This window comes from Mya arenaria, chromosome 8 (genome assembly GCF_026914265.1).
Source record: "Mya arenaria isolate MELC-2E11 chromosome 8, ASM2691426v1".
Classification (NCBI taxonomy): Eukaryota; Metazoa; Mollusca; class Bivalvia; order Myida; family Myidae; genus Mya; species Mya arenaria.
The window spans coordinates 32,670,369-32,685,861 of record NC_069129.1 but is presented as its reverse complement, the minus strand read 5'-3'; the positions used below and the strand labels follow the sequence as shown (position 1 = coordinate 32,685,861).

Sequence of the window (15,493 nt, the reverse complement as noted above, 5' to 3'; positions counted from 1 at the left end):
ATCCTATTAGGGTAATTCATCTAGACCAGCTTTGCTGTATCTTCAGCTATAACATAAGGACCGTTCAGAAATAATTTTAGTGTTCATTCATTGGCTATCCTGGAACGCATAATCTATTTTATAGATAAGAATTATACATATAACCATGCTCAGTGGCAGATTATCTTTATTTTCTTATGGGGAATGTTCAAGTTAAATTAATTGTGTGATGTTAATAGTTATAACAGTTGCTACTTTGCCTGGCCCTCTCCCACAGTGCCATGGGTAGTAATGGGAGTACTTGGTACTTGTTAAACCAAAAAAAGCCATCTCCCCTAAATTGACCATGATTTTATAAATCTAAATAATATACACACATTACATACTTTGGATTCTTTGGTTCCAGAGATACACCCTCATTGCGTGCCATCAGTCATTAACTGATCTTGATCAAAGAAAGCCACTAAGTACCATAACTAGAAGATGGTATTTTTGACATTAAAAAAAGGAATTCAATGTTATTTAATCTTTCAAATTTAAGTAAACTTAAAAATATCTTGTATTTAATAAATAATTTTTGAAATAATTGTATTTTTACATTTCTTTCATACAATAGCCCAATACATGAAAGAACAAAACAAGAGAAAAAAAATGTAAAGTATAAAAAACTTAAAAAAATCCAGGACTATTTGTAAACATCTATAATACATTAACTCAATCACTCATAAAATAGCACAGATGTCCAACAATTAATTCTTCTAACTTGTTGTTCAACTTTCTAGACTTTTAAAAACGCAAGCACCATTGTGAATATAGTTTCACTGCTTCACTCGATAGCAAGAAAGAAATGACGTGTTCTTTTTATGTTTATTGTGTCTGCATTAAACATTGCACAACCCTTAAAAGCAATAAATATTCAGTAATACATAGCAATATACAGTAATTTCATTAAAATAACATGTAGTTAATTGATTATGACTCTAACAAGAAGCATATCATGATGTGATCATGGCACTTGACATTTGTTCAACTTTTACGAAACCAAGATTTATGAAAACAAAATTTGTTCAGCTTTATATATTTAAAAAAAAATATATGAGGTAAAATAATACCTATACAGCACTTCTATCTAAACACGACTTTCATGAAATCCAGACTGAAGATAAATTTTGATGTAAACTGTTATGTCAAGTTTGATAACATACAACGAAGCCTACATTAAACATTTTGAAAATAGAAAAACAGCTGTCATAATGGAATGAAAGTTACTTTTTTATTAATACACACTGTAGTGAACTATGCAGGTTTCATATTAAAACACTGCTGTGAACATCCGAAATTGTTTAACGAATTGTACAGACTAAAGAACAGTGTAAACATAAAAAAACCAATACAAACTGGCAAGTTGATTGTTTACAATGGTGATATAGCACGTCATGTACAGCTCTGCTCATAGGTTTATAAAATCAAAACCATTCATTTTATTAAACTCTATAATATGGGCATGACTAAATATTTGTAAAAAAAACATTTATTTCATTATTTTTTTTATATGAACATGACAAATTTATTGAAATAATCTTATGTTGGGATAATCTCCAATGTCGTACCTCTGAAGAAACGAAGAAAAAATCAGCAAAAATATTAGGATTAATGTTTCTTAAGATTTCTTTAAAGTATTCCAATAACATTTAATTGTGCATGATTATCTTAAAATGAGTTTAAAATGAGTGATTATGTTTAATTCTTTTGTCAAACCAACAGAACAACATGATGATGAATAAGGGGTTAATGTCGAAACCACATTCAAGCCAGATTTTTCACTATGCCAAATGCCATTTTCTAGCAGAACGTATGTCTAGATAGAGAAAAAAGTCAATACTGCTGATACTGGTACGACCTAGATTTTGACCCAAAATGACCCTCATTTACCCTAATGTCATGCTAAGAACTATATTGACTATGTTTCATGCATACTAGATAAACATTGTCGAATTTATGAACAGAAAAACTACACTTAAACTCATTTTTTTTTTATATTTGACCTTGTGACCTAGTTGTGGACCCGAAATATTCACAGCGGACTTAAATATCATACTGACAAATATGCTGACCAAGTGTCATGAAGATTGGGTAAAACTGTTGTATTTATGACACAGGATAAACTAAAGCCCAAATTGTGAAAACCCACCAGCTCTATAACCAGGATCTTTTCCATGAAAACTCGGGCTCAAGACTTATCTAAATATCACCATAATTAGCACATTCTAGACAGCCTCAAGTACAGAATAAAAAAACTACAAATCAAAATCTAAATAACTCTGTAATGTTACAGTTATCAACAATGGTAAAGGTCATTACACAGCTCTAAAAGTACCGGTATTTCATAAGGCAGTGTTTTATCACAAATGCAGCTAATAAACAAACACTAAAATATAAGCTAGAGCACACTGTGTATTATTGTATAAAATGACATGTTAATAAATTTCAACAGTCTTCACCATAGAGACAATATTATTGTATTATTATTTCCATGCTGCAAAATATACTGATAAGAAGGTTTTTACAATACCTAAACCTTTTTTCTTTAAAAAACAAACAAACCCAGGCAACTTAAAACATATGGAAAGTCATTTGCTCAATCAGAATTTTCATTTTAATTAATAACTCAACCAACAAGAATCTTCAATACAATAAAGTTCCTTATAACTAATAATTATACATAATTCATTATCATCAAAAAAATAAGCATGTTTAATAGTTTATAGTAATATTAGTCTAAAACATTTCACAAAATGAATTCAAAAACAAAAAATCAGTAAATATGCAAATTATTTATATACAATGTAAGTGTACTTAACATCAGGAGCTGTAATCAGATGCTCAGTACATCTGTAAACGCATTTTTTTATTGCATCATAAAAGTATCACATTTTGTTATGATTACTAAAACTATATCGATAAAAGAAATGCAGTTGGATGTCATGATTAAGGTTTTTAATTTATGTTTAAATTATTCAAACAAGTTTGGGTGAGCAAAACGCAAAATAGCTCTAATGAGATATCATTTAAACAATCTCTATACAGAGCAATTTTGGGTAAAACTTGGAGTAAAACTTATTCAAAACAAAGAAATAACAACAACAAAGAATTGTTATAACTTGGCGATGCAAGGATTCATTTTGAACTGAAAGAATAAAATCAAAAGCCTAGTCAACAAATCCTCATTTTTACATATATTTTCCTCTGTAGCGGTTGAATTTTCTTTGGTGAAATGTAAATTTTCCATCCCAGACTTTACAGATCTAACATTTCATGTTTGAATTTGTGCTTTACAGAGTAAATATTTGTGTTTTTAAAATGCGTTGAGTATATAACTTTGCTTGAGGAATATACTAAGCAAAAAAACACACTATTTTACCTTACAACTGTTGAAATTTTAACATAAATTTTCCATCACAGACTTAACAGATCTAACATTTCAAGTTTGAATTCATACTTAATAATGTAAATATTTGCGTATTTAAAATGTGTTGAATATACAACTTTGCATGAGGAATATACTAAGCAAAAAAACACACCATCAACCAAAGCATTTTGTTTTGTCTTTTTTTTAACTTAAAAAGATAAATCCATTAACATTCTACAAAATCTTTCAAAACGAGTCAGACAACATAAAATCACAACCTTTCAAGAATATGAATAATTTGAGAAATTTTGTGACATCAGATGACAAAGTAATCTACAACCTAACATCGAGTTTATGATCCAAACAATGCCAAAGATATGAATCACATAACATGATATTTTTTTTAAAACTTTGTTTCAGCTATTATAAAATATATGACATTAAAATATCAAACAAAAGCAATCAGGAAACAAAACTCAAAACTAATGACTAAATTCAAATTATCATTTTGCTGAAGAGAACATCTTAAAAAGCCCTGTACTTCTTTGCTTTTCTTTCATCTTTGATATATCAGTCTGCAGCATCCTTTCATTTGGGGAAGTAGCAATAATCTCTGCTTGTATGGAAATCTCTGATTGGCTGTGTTTAAATTGATGAGCATTCTTATTGGCCGAAGACACTTGTAAGACAGCTGGCAATTGGTCCCTGTCTGGTCCAGGTAAGTCACATTCAGCCAATGAGCTAACAGGAGACGCATTAGCTTGTGAGCCATTGGCTATAGTACCACTGGAATTTGACTCCCTGAAATGAATCGAAGAAATATTTAATACAGTATTAAGCACAAAGTTAATCCTATACTCTCTGAATGAATATGACAGTATTATCAGAATTGAGAGAAATATATATACCATCATACCATGTAAACATATTAATTACCATTTATTGTTGGTTGTTTGAAAATACATATATATACATGGAAAGAGAAGTATTCATACACAGTTAACATTGGGCCAATTGTTTAGAACTTTGTTAATGTTAACAATGGGATTATGTGATTGTTGTGAACTTTGAAACATGAAATATTTGACGACAAGTTAATATATTTAAATAAAACAAGAATAGCTGAAACAGTTGTCTCAAATCTTGTAAGAAATTATGCAGATCACAAGTGTATACATTTAAATTAAGGAGCAGTAAAGATTTGAAAATTAACAACAATGCCATTTACAAAGTTGTTCCCTTTAACAAAATTCTAAACAATCGGCCCATTGTTTATAATTTAAGTCTCTTTGATTTACATGTATTATGATAAACCAAGTGAAAGGGATCAAAACAGTCTGCATGTTCCGTAAAAATAACTGTATTGCAAAAAGACTTGGTACATAACTGACAGTAACTACACTGTAGTAAGTGTTTATCTAATTGTATGTTTTGTTCACAGCAAAAGCAACTACAACTGTTAAGGGAACCTTGAACACATCAACAAGGTCAGTTCTCACCTGAGAGCATTGGTTAGCATCGCGACCTGGTTCTTGTAGAGGGCAAGTTCATCTTTAAGAAGGTCAATCTCTGTGTCTTTGTTACGTAGGGACTTTCTCAGGTCATAGACAGACTCTTCTAGCTCTTCACAGTATGCCTGTTGAAGTTCAATTTGGAAGCAATTATAATTTGTTAAGATCTATTCTTGATTTTTTTTTGTAACATTTTCGTTGATACAGTTTTATGACTCATCACAAATCAAAGGTCAAAAAGGTCATGTACTGTACAGTTACCGATGTTGTTTGTTTATTTGCATAAATATGACGCCGCAGCCTATATTTTTATCCAGGAAATTGGACAAATACATTTTTTTTAATAATGTCAAATTGTTGTCAACTGTCTTCTAATTAGAAAACATATCCTTTTAAGGTAAAGTGTAAGGATGTTCTTGTAAAAATATTTACGCCAAAACACATGCTTGCTAACTCAAGTAATACACGGCCTACATACTATTTTCAACCGCGTGTTGCCCCTGCATACCGCAAGTCAATGAAAATTCACAAAACCGAGCGCTCACAATTACACTGCTCAAGTTTCAGATTGATCTGATCATTCATAATAACGAGATCTATCTGGTTAAATCTCAACACGATATGGTTTAAAAGATGTCCATGCCGCGAACCTAGCTTCTTTTGAATTTGTTTTCTAAAGCCTGTTCATGACTGACATACCCTGCTTTCTTCCACACTGTCATGAGGTCCTGGCGGGTCAGTGAAGCAGAAAAACTCCTGCACTGGCACGCTGAAATGACAGAAGTACATTAAACCAGAAATCCACAGAATATGTTGTGCTTGTTTCTTTAAATATATGAATACACAGTTGGGAGTGGCCACAGTAGCCAAATCAAATATAATTATATAAATTTATTCACGATTGAAAACTGAATATTCTACGTATTCTACTTATTTTTCTATTAAAACAATCAACAAGCCAACTGTATTTTTATGTGAAAGAGGCATGACTCTTTGTGTTTGTTGGGGGCTTCCTCTGATAATCAAACTTGCCCTTTTCAGTATGCAAACAAATGTCTATATTGTTCAGTGTATTTTTTCAGGCAATATAATGAGTTGAACCCATTTAATCGATACACATCCTACTATCTGCTAAACCTACAGTTCTCAAGGAATGATTCATGCGTCAAGCAAATCTATTACCGTAGTTCGACCAATTTTGAGCTAATCAAACAAATGCATTGAAGGCAATCAAATCTCTGAAAATCAATTCATACCAGTTGCATAGGTCAGAATGGCAGACAACGCTATCAATGAAAGCCTGAAGTCCGTGCATTCGGTCATCAAGGAATTCATGATCAAAGTTGCTTTTGAACCAACGTTTTGGAGGTAGCGGTAAACGAAACATTGGGAATAGACGTCTTAACTGAAATGAACGAGGTAACATAAAATATTTAAACATAGCAAACCACAACTTGTATAATACATATACATGTAACAGATCCTCAACTGGTGGTAAATTTATTCAGATTCAGGTGATGATGGTCTATGTATAATTTGTGACATATTGGGCCAATAGTTCAGGACTTTGTTTAAGTTACTAGTAACAACGTTATTAACATCATTGCCATTAACTTCAAAAGCTTTACTGCTCTGGAAGTTCCTTAGACACACATGTTACCTGCAGTATTTCTAACAATATGGAGACAACTGCTTCAGCTGTGCTTGTTTCATTTAAATATATGAATACATTATCTAATAGTTGACAAACAATGCCATTAACAATGTTGTCAACTTGAACAAAAATCTGAAAAATCAGTCTACTATATTTCCAAGTTGGAACTTCCAATTTATCATACATTCCAAGTGATTTATTTTCAATCTGCGTGATTGTATTCCTTGGCATTTACCTATTTCAAAACCATGATACCTCAGCAAAAATCTGACAGTCCCAAGCATAATCCTTTACTTATAATTCTTTAAAAAAATGCATCCTGCTGATGTTAAAGATATATGAATAATGGGATGAGAGGAAAATTAAGTATTAGTCTGCAGGATGCACAGCAAATTGAATCATTCCATTAAAAGCTTTTTAAAGTTGATCTTTTGCTTATAATAATATATCACATAATTCATATGCATTTCATGAGTATTTTCTGCTAAGTGTGAGACATGGTGATATTTGTTGAAATTCAGTGTAAGATTGAAATTGATTTCGAGTGATCACAAAAAGCACTATTTTAATAAGTGATGCAGCCATGAATGAAAACATATTTACTGTCATCACAAGTGAAATTAATTGTATCTTTCACTGAGTGAAATTCAATACATTTTTTCGTTCTTTTAGGCTTATAATTTGTAAAAATGTCAATTTCAGATTCAATTAAATAGTATTTATAAGGAAGAATCAATTGAGGGATACAACATACTAACATCATTTCGGTGACATAATTTCAAAACATTTCCACCCATTATGGTGTAAAGCACAAGGGAACCAAATTTTATGAAAGCAGAAACATCACAAACCTTTTGTTGCAGTTGAACAAAGTCTGTATATCTTCTGAACACAAACCAGTTGTCAATGTTACCCTTATGTACATGTAGCTTAAACACCTAGAAACAATAGAAATAACATCAATACTAGCACAAATCAGAGATGAGGTATATTTATAAACATTTTGTCAGTGATTTATTCTTTGGAAATCAAACAACAATTATTATCAAATCAACTTGAAAGACATACTCTAGAAAATATTTTTTAAACTACAGGTACAAAGTTATATGTTTGTCACATATTAACATACATGTAAATGGAACAAGAATGAAAGCACAGAAAGTTTAACAACATTCTAACAGTAGAGAATGGGGTTTTACAATATTTTCATTTTATATTTTATGTTTGAACCATGACTTTATGGGTTGGACCCTTTATCTATAAAAGAATACTTTCAATCTTAAAAGTAGGGATTGAAAATTGATCTAGACTCATAATCAATCACTGGAAATAATCGGACAATCCATTATGATTAATGAACGATTTAAGTATTCAAAGTTTGGAAGTTATGTTTAAATTGAAGAGGTAAGAAAGCAAGTTCTACAAACAGCGTTTAAACATACATGTATGTTAACCGCTGTACTTACAATCAAGATACATGACAACATGAAAAAAAAATTGTGTTTAATTTATTTCGAAATAAGGTTTTTAGGTAAATACCAAATAAAGGACTTGTAATGAATTCCAACTCCCCACTGAAAATTTTATTGTTAATACCCTGTATATACACCTACATGGCAATAACTGATAGATGATTATGCAATAGATTATCAAAGGTACTCAATCATGGTTTTATCCCCATCATGCACACATTTATTTGAAAAATGTTACATTGAACCAAACTTACCGTGAATTTAGCTCTCTGTTCCATCACTTCAAATCCAGCCAAAGGCACTCTGATATCTAACGGATCCACAAAACTGACTCTCTTTGTCCGTCTGCTAGGTCTCTCAAACAACAACCCAGTACTTTCTGAACTGATGGTGCTTCCTGTACCACGCCTTCTTACTGGCGAAAAGCCAACAGCTCCGGAGTCACTGTCAAGTTGTATGTTTCGGCTCCTACTTCTTGATGGCAATTCTGGATTCGGGGTGCTTGTTTTCGGACTTTGATCTGTCCAGGCATGATTTACACTATCAACAAAATTTGCACCACTTTGTTCATTATTTCGAACAATTTCCACCATTGGATTTATGGCACTTAGAGCAGGTAAAGAATTGTTGTCTTCGGAGGAGGACGTCAATGACCTTGTGGTTTGGTATTCTGACAATGAAACCTTCTGTTCTCTTGGTGATAAAGGTTGGGAATTCTCATTGCTAATGAAATGAAAAAATATAATGTTCCAGATTAAAAAAAAAAGTATGATACATTCATCTTATTACATACAAACAAAATATGATACTATATGTAATATTCTGGGTTTTTTTGCTTGCTTTTAATATATAAATGTGTGATCACTGCATTTATATATATATAAATTTGTGAGCACTTCATTTACCAGCTCAGAGCTGCCTAACATGATCTGTTTGGTAAAGCCTGAGTGAATGATGTTTATTGTACTTTCTTAAAGTAGACTCTTGGTGTTGTTTTTTAATATTTGATTAAACTATCCAAAAAACTACAAAAAAAAAAAAAAAATTGATGATTACAAGATAATTAATGGCAGAGCCACAGACAGACACTCAATTTTACTTTATAAAATTGATTAAGTAAATTAGACAATAACAAACCCCCTTCTTTGGCCCAGTAAAGGGTCTCGGATATCTGGGGCCGGTTCTATACTGTCTTGGCTTTCTTCAATCATCGTGCACTCAAACTCCTTCAAGCACTCCTGTTAGCTGTACCCAAACTAAAATTAACAAAATAATTACAACCATAACAACAAGATAATATGTAGTTTACGGTTGTAATAATAGTATGTTAACAAATTGAACCATTGTAAAAGGCTTCTTTATATTTATAAAAATGATAAAGAAAGTTGTTGTTTTTGGTATTATACTTCTATTTGACATCCGAATTTAGACTATCCGAAATAGCACCGCAATGTGAATCACATGACCTTTAAACGGTAACTACAACGAATAACATAGTGCAATAAAGCTGTTTACTTATATCAAGACAAAAACTAACAAATCATGTTAAAATTTGAACAAAACAAACGTATCAACAAATACAATTTTAAGTTGATAAAAGAATCGAGAATCTACCGGATGTTGATTTTCTTGCAATTGGTTCCGAATCTTCCCTCCAAATGGGTACCAGCAAGTCAAATTCCGCGCGAAATTTTAATTTTGCATGAGAATAAAGGATGAGATTAAAAATAATCAAAATTATAAATTACAATTTAAACAGAAACAAACTAAAGTTGTTGTAAATCATGTTATTCTTTTAATTGAACCACCTGTCAAATTCATCAGCCGACACATTCATGACGTCAGTAAATGACGTCATATGTTTACATCTGAGAAAAAAAGTATGCGTCCCTAGAACAGCACCTGTATTTTTGCATTCTAGAACAGAATACTATCTTGCATTTTACTTCTAGAATGATCAAATTAAGGTAAATTTACATAATTTACACAATGGAATGCTTCATACCTCGTTCCCCACCACAGATTGTAGAGGGCATCACTCTGAAGTTTCCAGCAGTCCTATGGCGTCTTGTAAATAGCTGCACCACCGGCGCTATTTCTTGGGAGACTGACGGTACATCTCTTAAAATCGACAAAATAAAATTTGAGGATGAATACCTAAACAAGCCAACATTTTTCAAGACAAAAAACTTTCAGAGTTTCATCCGGCAGCTGAACATATATGGTTTCAGAAAACTACCATCTCATTACCACAGGGGCCAGGAAGATTCAATATTTGTGTATAAACATGATTGTTTCTGTAGAGGCCACCCTGAATTGTTGGCTAAGGTCGTCCGAAACACAGCCGTTAGGAGAACCCAAAGGGAACAGTCAGTCAGAGCGGTGGAAGCACAAGTGGTAAATTTTAACACTTTCTCAACGTCAATGAATTGATGTAAATAATCTTAATCCCCACTCCCCCTCACTCCCTCTAGATTCAATTCCAAGGTAATATTTCATTCCGATAAGGTAGGGAAATTATGCATGAATTACAGCAAAATGCACCATTTAAGACTCCTGTGGGTGGACCTCAAAACTTCCCTTGCCATGCTATTTTGTGGGTTCTTTGTGGAATGGCTGCGAGCTTAATGTTAAATCCTGGGGCGCCCCTTATTCTCCACAATAACCTTTTTAGCAGTCCTGACTGCTAAATGTAACAGCATGTGGAAATTATTTTTCAGGGCAAAGTCATATTAGACGAGGAAGTCTTGGATGAAAACCCATTACTGAACAACATTCCATCAACAAAAGAAGGAGGTATTGTTGTGGTGTTTTTTTCCCGGCCCTTTTTTAGATCGAAATTTGGCTCCATTGCCCTCCTGCAAAAGTAAATCTTTTTTCCCTACCTATTGTATGAAAAAAAATCCTCTTCAAAAAAATAATTATAAAATTGGAGGAGCATTGACCCCAAATCATTAAGCAAATGTAGCAACAAAGTGCCATTCATGAATATGTCATAAGGTTTGTAAACAAGGTAAACATTTTATGAATCATGTTGTAGTATTTTTCTCCTTTTTGCCAAAACAAAGCTTTTTCCCTATCAAAGGGCTCCGGCACCATTTCCTTGAAAGTAGGGGAAAAACACTGTGTTGACAGTGGTTCGAGGAGAAATCTATTTCCTTTACTTAAATCCTTTAATCATTGCGTTATTCTTCTAGATGAATTAAAACTGTATACAGAAAAGTGAAATGGCCATGTTTGAATCATGTTGAACATCAACTTATGTTTGATCAACGACAATGCTTTCCATATCTTCAGTTGACGAAACTCACCCCTTACTCAAGAGTCCAGCCGAGCCTATTTTACGCTATGGTGTACCAATTGATCCCGTCGTAAAGACCCAAGGGACCCACTTAACCACTGTGTACTTAAATCCCCGCCTCAGCGACATGGAGACGATCATGAGTCCAAAGCGAATACAGGGGCAAGTAGCCAACGTTCTTCAGGCCATAAATACAAGTGACGATGAGGATGCACCTCCGTTCAAAAAGTAAATGATGTAATTCCATTTTATTCTTCACCTTAAGACTCATTATAAGTATCTATCATGTGTTTCCGGTATGGATAGAAAAATCCGACCCGAGGGCACACGCGTAAGCCGTTAACAAGGCTTGCCAAGTTACCGGTCACGCGGCGTTCCTGATTGTATTTTTCGATCCGTACCGGAAACACATGATTGATATTTTTTCTTGCATACCTAAAATTATGAATTTGTGGAAAAATTGACGTAGAAAACGCACTTTTGTACGTTTCACCAAAAAGCGCTGGCGATGTTGTCTACTGACGTCATAAGGCGCAATAATTTTAAATCACCATAGACGTCAAATAGTTCCTTTAAAAATCGCCGTTTTTACGATTATTTATTTTCAATTTTATTTTAAAGGTATTGAATACTTATTTTTGATTCCACTTTATTGAAATTGCATAATATACTTTTCATAAACCATACAATAAAAGAAATAAAAAGTGGCGCGTTCTTGCACGTGACTCATCTTACATAGGTGTAAGATGAATTTTTCCAGCAACGGTCACATGACCGGAAACACACGTCCGGTATGCAAGAAATATATAGCTTGTAAAAAAGTTTGAATGCAAAATGATAATTTGAGAGCATATTGAGAGCATATTAATTTGTAATGCAATAATATTTTATGCAGTTGAAACACTCAAATATTTTTTATTAAAGCTAGTCAAGTAGTTATTATTCACTTGTCTTCCTTTGTTCTGGTATACTTCTACAATTAATTCATAAATTTCTAACACATCTTTTTTAATAGTTGAGCCATTGTGTTCACTATGAGGCTCTCTTGCTTTGTGAAATGCGGTGTACAAGTCTATAAAAATTGTTTTGAAAATTTTATTATATGTCCCCAAAGGGTTTGCACATTTCGGACCGTCACTCGCCCAGCTGAGCTTGGAAGAAGAGCTACAACAACAGCAGAGTCAACCAAAGTCTCGCCGGTAGATGAACTCTCTCAGGAAAGCATCCCGCCACGTCCCAGCGATCAACTCATGTTCAGCTGTCCAATTGACTACAAGTCTGATTCCGACAGCGATAGCGATGACTTGGGTCTCGAATTTGACCCTAAGTTGTACAATGATATTCCTGAAGATTTTTCAATTCTTAATAATGTGACCACTAATCCAGTTCAAAGAAAACCTATTGAGAACATAAATTTCGCCTCTCCACTTCTGTGCAGTGGAGGTATTGATGTCCTAGATGCTGAACTATTGAATTGTCATTACTATGGGGGTATTACCTCGCAATGTGAGGAGCAGATTCTAACACCAGCCTACTTTGACCCTGGCACGGGGACTGTAACATTGCTTTTGCCAGAATATTGAACTACAGTCAAACCCCATTGGCTCGAACTTGCATAGCTCAAATTCCTCGTTGGCTTGGACTGGATGTAAAGGACCGATTTCTTTAAAATGAAGGTAAGCATTCCCGCTTGGCTGAAGTTTTTTGAGGCTCGAGGTATTTTCGCGGTCCCTGGGAGTTTGAGCCAACGAGGTTTGACTGTACTTGGAAGAACATTTTAACAAAATGGCAAACTTGCCCTTAGCTTCATGCAAACTGCAAAGAAGGCTATGACGGATTACCATGATTGTTGAATAACAATATTTAATGATAGTTGATACAAAAATGTAATAATTATTTTCTTCTCATGTATAAAAAGACACTATAGAACGATATTTGACACAATTCTTTCTTGAATTGTTCTGTAAGCTACTCAGAATCCATTTTTGCTGCGAAAAAAAACCCATCTCCTTTCGACCAAACTGTTAGCCTACTGAATGGAACATTATTTGAAATAAAGAGTTCTATTTGGTATAGGATTCTAGTTTCACTTGAATACAGGCTTGAATACTGTGTCAGAGTTGTTTGTGCAGTTAATTATGTGTACATAATGTTACAATTTGTTGTCTTAACCTCATGTTATTTTGAAAGTAATAATTATTATCTATACCATTTGTTTCAGTGCAGAAAACTGTTGTAGGTTTTCCTGCTATAATCATTATCTATGTTGAATTGCTAACATTATTCAATGTTTGTTGAGATATATATGCATTACTTACATTATTCAATGTTGTATTTAAATAGTGTTTGTTGAGATATGCATGGTTTTCATACATTATTCAATGTTGTATTAAAATAGTGTTTGTTGAGATATATGTATGTGTTTCTTACATTATTCAATGCTGTATTAAAATAGTGTTTGTTGAGATATATGTATGTGTTTCTTACATTATTCAATGCTGTATTAAAACAGTGTTTGTTGAGATATGCATGGATTTCATACATTATTCATTACTGTATTAAAACAATGTTTTTTGAGATATGCATGGTTTTCATACATTATTCAATTCAATTTGCGTACAAACACTGTTTTTATACAGCATTTATATTTTATAATGATTGACATCCATGCATATCTCAACAAACAGTTTGTTGAGATATGCATGGATTTCAATCCTTGTAAATGCTGTATAAAAACAGTGTTTGTTGAGATATGCATGGTTTTCATACATTATTCAATGCTGTATTAAAATTGTTTGTTGGAATATGCATGGTTTTCTTACATTATTCAATGCTGTATTAAAACAGTGTTTGTTAAGATATGCATGCATTTCTTAAATTATTTAATGCTGTATCAAAATAGTGTTTGTTGAGATATATGTGGTTTTCCTACATTATTCAATGCTGTATTAAAATAGTGTATGTTGAGATATATATTGGTCGAGATTTTTCTTTAGCTTTCCCATGTCTATGTCAATAGGGTTTCTGAAGCCCAGGATAAATACTGAAATCAGGACTGAGAGTTTTAAACTGAAGACTATTGCACAGTGGTAAAGATTGTTTTTTGATTCAACATTGTCATCAAAAACAGTATGAAGTAGCTTGAAATGACTCTGGAAACAATTTCAGTAGGGTTCTAAGCCCCTTCACCCTGCTTTATGCATGAATCGGTCATAGTCAGACAGATCCCCAGTTTTCTCAGGATTGACTACTAGCATCTGTTTGAACCACTGTCAATTCAAGAACATAAATGAAACATTGTAATTGCCATGGGGCAGGCCTTCTGGTACTAGTAGTTGTCTTAATGTTGACCATAATTTGGAAGCTGTAACATTAAGAAATATCCACAAGAAACTTGGTACACATGTTTAAAACTAATGTGGTGTAACAAGGAGATTCGGTCCCTGAAGGGATGGTAACAGAAAAACAGCCCAACTTGTTAATATTTAACAAGTCAAGGTATGTACTGATATGAATTCAATTCCAACAATAAATCAATGTCCTTATTAATATATTATATAAGTATCATTCATGTGTTTCCAGTTTGGATAGAAAAAACTGACCCAAAGGCTAGCTTAAGCAGATTACCTTGCTTGCCGAGTTACCTGCCACGCAACATGCTTGAGGGTCGAATTTTTTGATCTTGCCAGAAATAACATAATTTATACTTTTTTCTTGCATACCTAAATTAACAATGTGTGGTAAAATTGACATAGAAATTGCATTTTTTTATTTCAACAAAAAGCATGTGGACTTGACTGTCATCACGAAGCGTAGTAATTTTAGATCACTTTTGACATCAAAAAGTTCCTCTAAAAATCTTATTTCTGATGTTTAATTATCAGTTTTAATTAAAAGTTGTGCATACTTGTATATTTTATTGCACTTAATCTAATGGCATAATGTACTTTTCATAAACCATACAATAAAGGAATAAGAAATGGCGCATTGTTGTGTGTCACTCATCTTACATGGGGAGTGCAAGACAGGCTTTTCCAGCAATGATCACATGCCTAGAAACACACATGCAGTATGCAAGATTGTAAATAACTGTTATCCAATGTATAGGACACTAGAAAAAAAATCATTTTTATACTTTTTAATATTTCATAGACATTCACTTAACTA

The 15,493-nt window shown here is 32.9% G+C and overlaps 2 protein-coding genes across 3 annotated transcripts; one reads left to right on the top strand and one right to left on the bottom strand.

Annotated features, from left to right (window-relative positions):
• Positions 1–704: 704 nt before the first annotated feature.
• On the bottom strand, positions 705–9,676 carry LOC128242209 (sorting nexin-16-like). 2 transcript variants are annotated; one of them, XM_052959291.1, is made up of 8 exons: positions 9,640–9,676; positions 9,163–9,281; positions 8,280–8,748; positions 7,405–7,491; positions 6,156–6,304; positions 5,599–5,668; positions 4,888–5,024; positions 705–4,189 (listed from the first exon to the last, which is right to left on the bottom strand). In XM_052959291.1, exons 2-8 carry the CDS (start codon positions 9,234–9,236, stop codon positions 3,892–3,894), a joined length of 1,284 nt encoding a protein of 427 aa, XP_052815251.1. In that variant the 5' UTR covers positions 9,237–9,281; positions 9,640–9,676; the 3' UTR covers positions 705–3,891. The 2 variants fall into 2 exon arrangements, with proteins under 2 accessions (XP_052815251.1, XP_052815252.1); XM_052959292.1 differs by lacking the exon at positions 9,640–9,676 and having other exon boundaries at positions 9,163–9,371.
• A 311-nt stretch (positions 9,677–9,987) lies between these two features.
• LOC128242211 (heat shock factor protein-like) lies at positions 9,988–13,937 on the top strand. Its single transcript, XM_052959294.1, has 4 exons — positions 9,988–10,422; positions 10,746–10,821; positions 11,323–11,554; positions 12,441–13,937. The coding sequence occupies exons 1-4, from the start codon at positions 10,015–10,017 to the stop codon at positions 12,907–12,909; spliced, it is 1,185 nt and encodes a 394-aa protein (XP_052815254.1). The 5' UTR covers positions 9,988–10,014; the 3' UTR covers positions 12,910–13,937.
• Positions 13,938–15,493: the final 1,556 nt, after the last annotated feature.

Excerpts from the sequence above, each read along its gene's own strand:
- LOC128242209 (XM_052959291.1), bottom strand. The coding sequence starts at position 9,236 with ATGATTGAAGAAAGCCAAGACAGTATAGAACCGGCCCCAGATATCCGA. Across the intron at positions 6,305-7,404 it reads TTGTTCAACTGCAACAAAAG|TTAAGACGTCTATTCCCAAT; the intron begins GTTTGTGATGTT and ends CGTTCATTTCAG. Across the intron at positions 5,025-5,598 it reads ACAGTGTGGAAGAAAGCAGG|GCATACTGTGAAGAGCTAGA; the intron begins GTATGTCAGTCA and ends GAACTTCAACAG.
- LOC128242211 (XM_052959294.1), top strand. The coding sequence starts at position 10,015 with ATGGAATGCTTCATACCTCGTTCCCCACCACAGATTGTAGAGGGCATC. Across the intron at positions 10,822-11,322 it reads TCCATCAACAAAAGAAGGAG|TTGACGAAACTCACCCCTTA; the intron begins GTATTGTTGTGG and ends CCATATCTTCAG. Across the intron at positions 11,555-12,440 it reads GATGCACCTCCGTTCAAAAA|GGTTTGCACATTTCGGACCG; the intron begins GTAAATGATGTA and ends ATGTCCCCAAAG.